The 11368-nt window shown below is 44.2% G+C and overlaps 1 protein-coding gene across 2 annotated transcripts in view; it reads right to left on the bottom strand.

Moving 5' to 3' along the window:
- Positions 1-4705: 4705 nt before the first annotated feature.
- Positions 4706-11368, bottom strand: part of GRIN3A (glutamate ionotropic receptor NMDA type subunit 3A) — a 150769-nt gene continuing 144106 nt past the window's right edge. Inside the window, exon 9 of one of the 2 annotated variants that reach the window (XM_070519106.1) lies at positions 4706-9216. In XM_070519106.1, the coding sequence (XP_070375207.1) occupies positions 8877-9216 (340 nt within the window). In that variant the 3' untranslated portion in view covers positions 4706-8876. The remainder of the gene's footprint in view (positions 9217-11368) is intronic. The other variant, XM_014842182.3, reaches the window with a different exon arrangement.

Here is an 11368-nt window from a genome sequence, read left to right as displayed (position 1 = left end):
AACGTAGATTAAGATGCTAGCTGTGTTTGAAGAATTTATTTCTTTGATTAATTGGAGCACTTTTCTCCCGGTTGTGTTATTGAGTCTGTTCTGGGGAGAGATTATGCCTGAAAGAGGACAGTTTATTTGACTACTCAGTTCCCATCCATAGTTCACTGTGGGGGTAAGATTGTGGTTTGTTATCCAGGAAGTATAAGGCTGCCTGGCACTTTAGGCTGAGAGTTCTTGAATTATAAGTTTTGTAGTAACCAGCACTCCAGAGGTGTTTTATATCTCTGCTAAGGGGTTGTGTAAAATGGGGCCCTTCTTGATCACCACCTGTCCTAGAAGATAGGTAAGAACAAATTCCATGTCCTTTTGTGGTCACTACCTATATTCAGCAGGATTTGTGATGAATTCCACAAAGTCATGAGGTATGGGTTGAGAAATGAGTCTAAGTGGGGAATTTCACAGCATCATCAAAGAGGTCACGGGTCCTTTGATCCCCCTGTCCCCCTACCCACACACACACAGAGCCATGATGGGGCGAGGCTCTGCTTCTGGACGTGCAGTGCATGTGCAGGCAGTAATAGGACACTTTCCCCTTGCTGCTCTCTTCTTACAGGGCAAGCTTGGGCATAACTCTGTTGGTTTGGAGGCAGACTACTTGTGCAGCAGGTGGCAGGTTTGGATATTGACTGTTTATGACACTTGGCTAGGAAAGCCAGCTGCCCAACAGTGATGATGGTGGAGCCTGTGGAATGTTATGGAGGGAACCACGAGTCCCACGGGAAGGTGGATTTAAGCAAAGTTCCTCTAGCTTGGAAGAGCGGGGAACCCCTAGTCCCAACTAGCTTGAGGTCTAGGCAGTACAGGGAGTCCTCTTAAAGTCATTGTCAGATAATGACCAAAAACATTTGTGATTTTTGGGTATTCTGGCTTCTCTCACTACAGAAGAGGATGATGAATGGGCTTCAGGAAGACCCACAAATTGTCTGTCAGATTTCATTTGTGTTGGGTGTACGTCATTTGTAGCTTGTTTCAGATGCTAAAGGAATTCTGGAACTTCACAAATCCCAAAAAAGTTAAGAATCTGTGCTCTAGATCCATCGAACTTCTTAAAAAGAGAATTTCTTTAATGCCAATTTCATAAACAAATGCCAATTTTAGAGTATTACAGAAGTACTAGAGTCTTCTCTTTTTTAAAATGCTTCAGGACATACAGGGATGGTCTCTTGGTTTTTTTCTTTACTTTTGTTGTTACCTTGGAAATTGTCTTGGCAATTTAGACCAAAGTCAGAGTTGATATGCCCTAAGGCATATGTCTTAACTACATGGCTTGGCTTTTACCTCCTTACCTGCTATCGAGATCTTTTTCAAAGGTGTTCACCTGTTTCTACTAGCTATTGCATTCTGGAAATTTGTAATTCCAGAAATTACATGAATTTCCATTGGGATTCCTTGTTTTTTTCTTATTCTCAGTCCAGATCCACTGGCATCTTTCTCCTTCAAGGGCAGGAGCTCTGCACTTAGTACCATGTGCATGCCCCTTGAGTGATGAGTGTGATTGGATGCTGTGGGGATTCGTGGAAAGATTCTGGACAATAAGGAAGTGATCACCTGTCATCTTTTAGACCTGGGAAAGTGATGCCCAGTTCCTGAAGGAAGCTTTATGCTGTTCTCATCTATTTTCATGGTTTGCTAGTGTGGAATACCTTTAAATTTTGGTCCTTAAAGTTTTTCCAGAAGACTGTCAATTGATAAACTCAAGTCCCAGTGAGTCTGCAGAAAAGTTTTGACTAATTCTTATCACAAAAGTCTACCTGATTGACATGTTAGGACAGCCACACTGAGACAGTAAGTAGAAAATTGGTGGGTTGTGTATATGTTGGATTGGGTTTACACAGTAGGAAACTCCTGGCATAGAAGTAAATTAAAAATTTCCTAGATATGTAATTGTCCCACCACAAGGAAAAATTGAGCTTTACCTTCTGGGGATTTCTGCCCAACTTTGGTCATTTCCTAACATTAGATATTAAGGTCTTATTTCTAGCATACTTCACAACTACTAAAATCAGGACATGGAAAGGGCAATGTCTTAACAATCTAATCCCCAGCATCCAGCAGAGGGCCTGGCACACAGGAGTATCCATTACATTTTGCATGATTAAGTTAATTCAGCTCCATCTTTCTGCTAACAAATCTTCAGAAGTCTGCTTTATCGGACCAATGTGTGAATTCAAACCTTATTTCTTTTTTTCACCCTCTAACTGGAAATAACTTTTCCTCATATATTGAAGTAACTTTTCAAATTTGGATTATCCTGAAATATATGGCTGCATTTTAAATTTCTTTTGTGGTGATAATAAAGGAGAGTATTACAAATTCTGAAACTAATATCTCTGATAGAGGCAACCTATGATAGCCGGGGCTTTTCTTCACATAGATTTAGCCTTCTTTTTCTTGAGGGAAATTGTAGACAAAATTAGAACCACAGCATATTCACATTGACATAATGATATGCTCTGAGGATTTCCGGTTACTGAAATCTTCAGAGTTGGAATGATTTAAAAGCTAGGATGTGAGAGCTGGAAGGGACCTCAAACCATGTCCTTATTTTAAAGATGAGGAAACAGGCCCCAGGGTCACTCAGTTTAGTAGCAGAATCAAAATGTGATAATCAGACCTCCGTTGTTCTTTCTTTTACCCTAAGTGGAGACCTGTACCAACAGAGGGCTTGTCATCTGGGAGAAAATAACTGAAAATACTTTCTGAGTCTTTTTGAAGTCTTTCCAAAAACTTATATAAACCTGGTGTATTTAGCCTTGATAGTTCTAATGTAAGTAGGGTCTCTTTGCCAGGCCCTTGATTAGGACTCCGTTTTGTCCCCCTGTTCATTGAGAGTTCCCATAGCACTTTGGTCTAGAGTAGACTCGAACCAAAGGGGTCTTTGGTTTTTCCTGCTCACCGACTCTGTTGATGTGTTTGTTGAGTGCTTACTGTGCTTCCAGGAGCTGTGCTAAACACATTTATTATGAAGTCAGACTCAGATGAGAATGGCCCTGCCACGTATTAGCAAGTTATTTCAGCTCTAATTCAGTTTCTTCATCTACCAAATAATAATAACCACATTACAGGATTGTATTGAGGATGAAATGAGTCAATAAATGCAAAATGTTTAGCACAGTGCCGAGCAGCTAGTAAATGTTTAAAATATTAACTTCTATTATTGCAAACAAAGAATTGAGAGGTCAGTGTTTCTTTCTTCTACATTTTCTTCCTATTTCTAGGAAAAAATAAGACTGACATCCTTTGGAATCTTGGCCATTGTGTTTATGTCTGTCTCTAAATCCACCTGTCTTGGTTAATGATGTCATGGCCAAGTCATTCCAAAATATCAAAAAGTTAACTTTGTTTGCTCACTGTCCTACAAACAAAATGCATATGAATGACAGTTCCACCTAGTGGTGAGGATCCTGGTCTTTTAATTCATCCCTCTTCAGCTTAGAATCCTTGAATAGTCCCTGGAGTCTTTGGGATACCAATCCACTCTAGCACAGTTATCTAGCCTCTGCTTTTCTTTCCGGTCCTTACAGCTTGCACTTGCCTCGTGCATTAGGTTTCTGTCATATTGAACTATTTGATGTTCCTAAGTTCCTTGACTGCCACAGCTTCACAGGTCTGGACTTTGTACATACTGTTTCTTTTACCTGGCATCCCTGTTACCCTCCACTCAGTTTCTCCACCACACACACACACGGTGTCTTTGCTCCCATAGTACCCGATGTGCATCAGAGCACAAGCCACATTGTTTTGCCAGTTTGTGTCTGCCTGCTAGACTGAGCTCCATCAGATCAGAATCTGCGTTTTATCTTTCTGTTTCCAGCAGCTAACCTGATGCATGCCTCAAAATAAGCATCCAAAAAATGACTGATGCAAAACATGCTTGGGTAAGTTGGCAGTTGAATTAGCTTATAGTAGGTTTATGTTTTTACGAGATTTGATTTGGGTGTCTTCTGGAAGAATGTGTGTGAAGAATGCATCCAGCTAGCAGATTCATGATGGCAAGTTTGCAGCAGCTAAAACTGCCTGGGTTGTCAGAAAGTGCAAAATACCTGAGACTGGAGGACTGCAAAGTGGTTTGCACCAGTTCCTGGTTGGGCTAGATAGCAAAAAGAAAGAGATGCCCTAAACCGTTTCTGTGAGACTCAAAGGCTACAGTGTTGAGTTCAGTGGACCAATGCAGGTGCAGTTACCACATCAGCTTCCCTCTCCATTCTGTGGAGCTGGAGGCCAGGCTGAGGCATGGGTGGGAGGCAGGATGGCAGAAAAACTAAAGGGGGGTTAGAGGAAGAAGGGGAAGTTGTAAGGAGTGGTCAGTGTCCTGACAATGTAGTATGGTTGTTCTGGAATTGCGCTGCCTGCATGTGAATCTCTGCTGCTACTAATGCTGACTGTGTGACCTTGGGCAACTCACATAATTCCCTGACCCTTAGTTTTTCCATTTGTAAACCAGAGGTCTGGTTTATCTACTCCAGACCAGGTTTAGAGCAACTGTCTCATGGGGTTTTAGTGAGGATTAAATGAGATCACAGTTTGTAAAATAAGTGCTCAGTAAATGTTAGTTATTATTGTATTTTCCGTTTACAGGTTGTGGAAAGGACAGATTGTGAGGAGGTCCCTGAAGTTAGAGACCAGGCCCATCTTATTCACTATTGTGTTTCCAGCACTTGGCACATAAATACAAGCTGTTTAGCAAATGTTTGTTGAGTTCCTAAATGCGTGTGGTCAGGGCAGTTTTTCAGAGATCTCTTAATATTGTGGCTTTTCCTAGAATGTCTCTCTCTGATGAAGCCATTTCAGCTCTACTTCATGATGCCATAGCTCTGAGTGTTCTCAGCATATTTTGGGCGACTTTGGACTACACCAAGGAAACAAGCATAAGTCATAGCAGCAGTGGGTCTCCTGTTAGGAAGGGGCTGATGCCACAGCAACATTTGAATGCCCGAAGATAATGCCAGCAGTACATCCGAAAGTGAAGTTTCTGTCTGAACATTTATTCCACAGTCATAGAAACTGAAGATGGAAAAGACCTGAGGACATCTAGTCCATCCATGTGATTGTACAAGAAAAGTGGCTGGAGCAAAGCAGCCTGTTCACTTCATGCTCACAAGACAGCATTTCAGTTCTTCCTGGAGTGGAGCAATTGCAAACACATTAAAATGAAGACACAATGCAAATACTCTTTACAAACCTTAAGAAAATACTTATAAGTACATTATTTTCATAAAACAATTAGGAACTAATCTAAAAAAGGAGTGAGGGAATCCTGGATTAGATGGACGGTGTGGGTGGGTGAAGAAAAGAATAACTAAACATTGCAGATAGTGAAGTGGTTTTGATGACTAGAAAGCAATTTCTTCTGGACTGGTTGGGTTTTTGGTTTGCCCATCAAAAATATGAGTTGAGAGGAAGAGAGGCTCTGAAGTAGTTTCTTTCCCCTTCATTCTTTATCCACACCAAGGAAGTGCTTACTAGCTCCAAGGCCCTAATGACCCGGCACCAACACTGAGAAGTCTGTCACCCAGATCACATAGCTCTGTTCTGCGTGGCGGTTGCTCCACTTACCACTTCTTCTCTTGGCACCGAAGCAGCAGCTTCTATATTGGGTTTGTGCAATAGTGAGATCCATGAATAGCGGAGAGTCACCTCCAGGCATGTTAAAGACCTCAACTGATTGGGTCCCTGTGGCTGCCTCACTTGTCTGTCCCAGTCATTCTGCCAACTTAATGGTTGAAGGGATCCCCTTGCCCCTCTACTAGGGTGTCCACACTGTGGGGCCCTTATTATTATTTACATGAGCCTAGTAGCCCTCCTTGTCCCAACCCACCCAGTCATCCTTTATTATATTCTTCCTGTGTCAGGAATTCCCTCTTGGAAAATTGGGTTGGGGTGAGCGACACAATCAGGTTGTCATGTTCCAAGTTCCCAGCATCAGAGCTTGAAAAGGAATGGAGGCCTTCCTGATCTCATGAAATAGGAGCCCACAAGAGGAGGCAAGGTAGCACCCCATCTCTTCTTTACCAGAATACCACCCTCCGCCTCAAGATTCCTGATCTTTGTGTTTTTTGAGCCTGAGGGGAATTGAGAGAACAGAGGTGGGGCAGAACAGAAAGGAGGGTTTTCAAAGGACCCACCATTTCATGAAGTCTTTTTACAAAACACAACGCACTGTTTCACAAATTGCAAAACACTGTTCAATTACTACCAATAAAAATAACCATTGCTACTTAACATGAAGACTGCTTCATTTCACCACAAACAATTATGCTTTGTTTTTCTTTATCCAGAACTTGGAGGCATTTCAAGCAGTACTGATGGCAGGAAGCCTGCTTTCAGCCCCTGCTGTGTCTCCCCACATCCTGGCCACAGTGTTGGCCAAGTAGTTCCTCAGAAGATACTCGAGGAGCCATGCACTGGTCACCTGCTTCGGGGACAGGCAGGCTACTGCTCAGAATGCCTCAGTAGAGAAGCTTAAGGTAAACGCGATATACAAAAATCCAAACTTACAAAACAGATACATTAAGGGATAATTAATTGCATTACAAAAGGATTCTTTACTTTACAAAAGAATTCACCTCTGGGTTCCTTTAAATAGCCAGCTTCTCAAGCACAGTCAGAATATGAGCTGAGTTATAAAAATGTCCATGTACAACAGTAGGAGCATGGCTGTTGCGTGAGTTGAGGTACACCTGTACATCAGCCTTCCGGGCTGCAGAGAGCATGATGCAGTCTCTACAGCATCCTTAGCTATTGCAGACGGGTGGGAATGGCTAAGGGGCATGATCTTCCAAAGGCAGTTGCAGACATACTTCGGGACCTGTGATGAGAACGTGGGAGGATAGGGCATTTCAAAGCAGAGTTGTCCTTTCTGTTTCCAGGGCTCACCTGTTCCCTTACTGAGAGGTTGATGAAGTCTAACTTTAGAACCCTCCTACCACCTCCCTAATCAGTCTCTCTGCGCCTACATCCACCCCAGGGTTTTCTCAGACAATTAACTAATTGCTAAAGTGTTCTCTAATTACATCTTCCCCTGGGGGACTGGGTAGCTCTTAGTGGGGAATGCAGGGATTGCATCCAAAAGTAGGGGGAGAAATTTTGGAATTGAGGAGCTTTTCCAATGATCTGCAGCTGTTACAGAGCACAGTGCTTGGCACAATGCTGTGAGCTCATTGTAGGTCTTCAAATTGACTGGAGTGGAGCAAAGAGACTGAGAAGATAAAGAAGGTAATTGATAAACAAGGAAATCTAGTCCTAAATGGCACCCTGGGATGGGAGTGGCTGTATGGAAGGGGAATCAGCAGATGTTTGCTGAAGTTTAAAAAACTCTCAAGAAGGCTCTTCTCACCTCTCCTCATCGCTGGGGCAGCCAAATTCTATAACAGTGTTGCTCGAATAGTAACAACCACATGTGTCAGTCACCTGGGGATGGTGGTTAACAGGAGGTTTCCGAGCCCTCATCCAGATTCCCCACCCCTCCAGTCCTCTGGGGGAGCCCTGGCAATCAGCATCCTAAGGAGTGCCTTGATCATTGCTACACTAACATTGGGAACTGAAGTTCCATAGTCCCATATTCCCTTCCCTTTCGGCATGTCCAAGCCGTTGCACACCGGGAAGGGATGCCCAGGTGGAGGGGAAACAGGTTACTTACATAGTCTCTTGGGAGCATTAGATGGAGCCAGGAGGAGAATTGGAGGCTCCTCAGAGATGAATGGGAGTGAGGTGGGGAGGCTGACTTGGTCATTATCAATACAGATATGGAAAGCAGGACACATTCCTGAAGGTTGAAGCTTGTGATGTTCACAGGTTCGAGGCTCACTTTTAGGATTCCTACAGCTAAGAGACTGGTGACTGCTGACCTGAAAATGGCCTAGTAAGTGGTTTGCAGAGCATTTTCACTTAACCCACCGTGCCAACTCACACATCCTATACAGGCAACGACCAGGGATGCTCCAGTTTCATGCCAAGGCCACAGCCTTGCTTTATATTTCTCTTTCTTCTTCCTTTGTAAAAGGCACACACTATAGTGGAGATGCTTAGTCCTATTCATTCCTTAGCAAAATTGCTTTTCTGGCTCACAGCTTTTGTTCTAAAAGCACGCTGACATTTTTAATGCCTCTTGTGCCTGTCCTCTGTTCCCACTCACACATCCCTGTCCCTTTTCTTCATGGCAGGTCAACATGTTCCTACTAAATGTGAGTCAGGATGGTGTCGGAGATCCAGGACCTCCTCAAAACATGGCTCTTGCCTGACCCAGTCAATCCTTGGCCTGCTGTGATACTAGGAGTTGAGTTAATGTTTTAAGTACCAGCTCCCTGTCCTTGGTTTCTCTACCTCTTACCTTGCTCCCTGTCAGGATTGTAGGAACAAATCTAGCCTGGGGAGTTGTATCAAAAGCCACAACCCTGGATAGTTCTGCTCTATGCTAAGATTAAACCAACCACCCAGTAAGACATAGGTATGAGTGACAATTTTATCTCTTATTGATAGTGCAGAGAAAGGGCTAAAACCCAGAAATATTACCGTGGCACCTGGTGAAAAGGTTAAGAGGAATGAGGGTCGTCTGGTTATTCACAAATCCCTTCCTTAAACAGAGTTTACTCCTCTGACTAATTTAAGATTCCTGCTCTGAAAAAGATGCCTATCCTGGAGACCTAGGGAGCGAGCTCGGAAGAGCTGCTGCTGCTCTTTAGGCTGCGGAGAGCGGCCTTGACCTCTAAGAAGACCCAGACCTCAGCTTCCCTGCGCCTTTGTCAGTAGTTACAAAAGAGCATTACAAAGTGTCTCAGGGGCTCAGAAGAGTGCCAGGAATGGAGAGAGGGGAGCAGCGTGGTGGCCTAGGACTCGCAAGTCCGATTTGTCCTTTGGTACTCTTCTAGCTCCGTTTTCCTGCTCACCGCCAGCTGCAGCTCCTGGCGGATCACCTGAATCTGCTTCTCGAGCTCCGAGAGCTCCTGCATCACTGAGTTCCGAGCTCCGTTCAGGGAGTCTGCTCTCCCATTGGTGGTCAGCGAGGCTGGGAGCTCTCTTCTCCTTGGAGGCAAAGGGATGTCCTGGCGGGTCCGGAGGCCCAACTGGTTTTGTCGTCCCTCATCACTCAAGATGTATTTTTGTCGGTCGTCATGGCTCAAATTGGAAGTATTCCACACGGTGAGCTGACGGGGTCCCACGTTGGACCTAGGAAACCAAGAGACACTTTAGATTTGCCTTCCACTCTGCAGCCCTCAAAGTGCTGTTCCCCATCCATTAGCCATTTCCCGTGTGAATAACATGGAGCTGGTATGCTTTTAGAGATGAAGTAACAGCCATGGACAGCCTGCTTGCTGGAGTGTCATGGGGACAAAGGGAGCCGCTACAATTCTTTTCAAGTGAACTTCAAGGTCTTGTCAAGTCTTCCACCACCCTGGAACTGGAATGGGTGTATCATCTGCAGGGCTGATGGATCAGGGTGTGGCACATTACTTTATAAAGAACCATACGTGCTTTTTTTTTTTAAAGATTTTTTTTTTTATTATTTTTTTCCCCCAAAGCCCCCCGGTACATAGTTGTATATTCTTTGTTGTGGGTCCTTCTAGTTGTGGCATGTGGGACGCTGCCTCAGCGTGGTCTGATGAGCAGTGCCATGTCTGCGCCCAGGATTCGAACCAACGAAACACTGGGCCACCTGCAGCGGAGTGCGCGAACTTAACCACTGGGCCACGGGGCCTGCCCCGTTACGTGCTTTTTTATTTCCCTCCTGCGAATGAGGCTTAGAAAGCAGCACTGCCTAGCAACATGCTAGGGCTATAAAGATGGCGCTTTAGTAGAAGTGAGAATCTGTTTATTCAGCTATTGGACTCTAACTGTGAGCCTGCTGATAGATACTATAATATGGCTCATCCCACGGGATCACCCTGATGTTTACTAGTTGAGTTTGAGGAGAATAAAAGCATACAAACTACAGGTTTCAGCAAAAATTTCCCAGTTATAGAGATGTCTTTATGTGGGTTGAGAATGACAGCTTAGGTCTGAAGCTTAAAAAAAAACCCTAAGAAAGCCTCAGGTTCTTGCTGGGATAATGCAAGTCAAATAGAAATAGATTCGCAATCCTCTTTCAGGCTTGTGTCGAACACCCTACCACCATCTCAGAGAGATGGCCGTAGACAGCAAGAGAGGTCTTGCTGGCCAGGCACAGGAGGAGCGGGGTCTGGTTTCTGAAACATGCTTTGACAGTTAGATTCAGTGAGAAGAGTTTCTTGCTACAAGAACAGATTAGAGCCCTAAACAGCATAGCTAATTTCTTCTATCCTTGTTGAAGGAGAAGGAGGTGGAGGAAGATTTTGACCACTTTCACAATCTACCACAGGGCAAAACAAAATAGAAACGCTCTATTAAGTCCTTGTGTTTCTGTTCCTATACATATAACTGAATCAAGGCTTGATTCCTGGACTCTTACTTGCCAGGATGAGAAGGGGAGGACCTGTAGGGGGAGGGGAAAAAGGAGAGATAATCAGGTCTTGATTCGTTTACATGGATGAGAACAAAAACACAAAGACTTCATAGGATGACTATTTCATTTTGCCTGTGGTGGATTGCGAAAGTGGTCATAATCTTTTGTACCTCCTTTCATCCATGCCCCTCTGTAATGTGACTTTGCAGCTTATCCTTATCGAGGGTGTTCAAGGGGGAAAGTCTGCTTCCCCACCTGCCTCCCTGATGAATTTGGTCTTGTCTCATGACTTGTTTTGGCCAACAGAAAGTGCCAGAAGTGGCAAGTGGCACTTCCAAGCCTAAACTTTTAACACGCTTCACACACTTCCACTGTCTGTCTCAGCACCCCTCTGCTGCAGTGTGAACAAGTCCGGACTGGTCTGCTGGATGACAATAGACCCTGTGGAGAGAGTCCCCAGTCTTCCCAGTTGACCCAGCTGAGGCCATCAGCAATCAGCCAGCCCTTAGCTGCTTTCCCTCTCCCCATGAGCTGGCTGTAGAGACACAAGCAAATAAGCTGAGCTCAGCCAAGTTTGGCCCAGATCAGTAAACTGCACAGCTGACCCTTAGACTCATAAGCAACTCACTGCTGTTTAAAACATTAAGTGTTGAGATAATTTCTCACACCACAAAAACGGACTGATACATGCCCCAAGCCATCAAAACACAAGCATTTGAAAACACCTGCAGTTCTTTAACATTTCTCATAGTTTAAGTCTCATATAAATGAGCAGAGGGCACCAGAGCTCAGCTCTCATGTGTCCTGGGCTGGGTAAATTCTATAATGAATCCTCTATAGCCCACTGGCTTTACACTGAGATCAGAGGTACAGTTATAATTTTCTTTCTAACTTTACAGT

This window comes from Equus asinus, chromosome 10 (genome assembly GCF_041296235.1).
Source record: "Equus asinus isolate D_3611 breed Donkey chromosome 10, EquAss-T2T_v2, whole genome shotgun sequence".
In the NCBI taxonomy this organism is placed as follows: domain Eukaryota; kingdom Metazoa; phylum Chordata; class Mammalia; order Perissodactyla; family Equidae; genus Equus; species Equus asinus.
The sequence above is the reverse complement of the archived record's forward strand: the minus strand, read 5'-3'. Positions and strand labels throughout refer to the sequence as shown.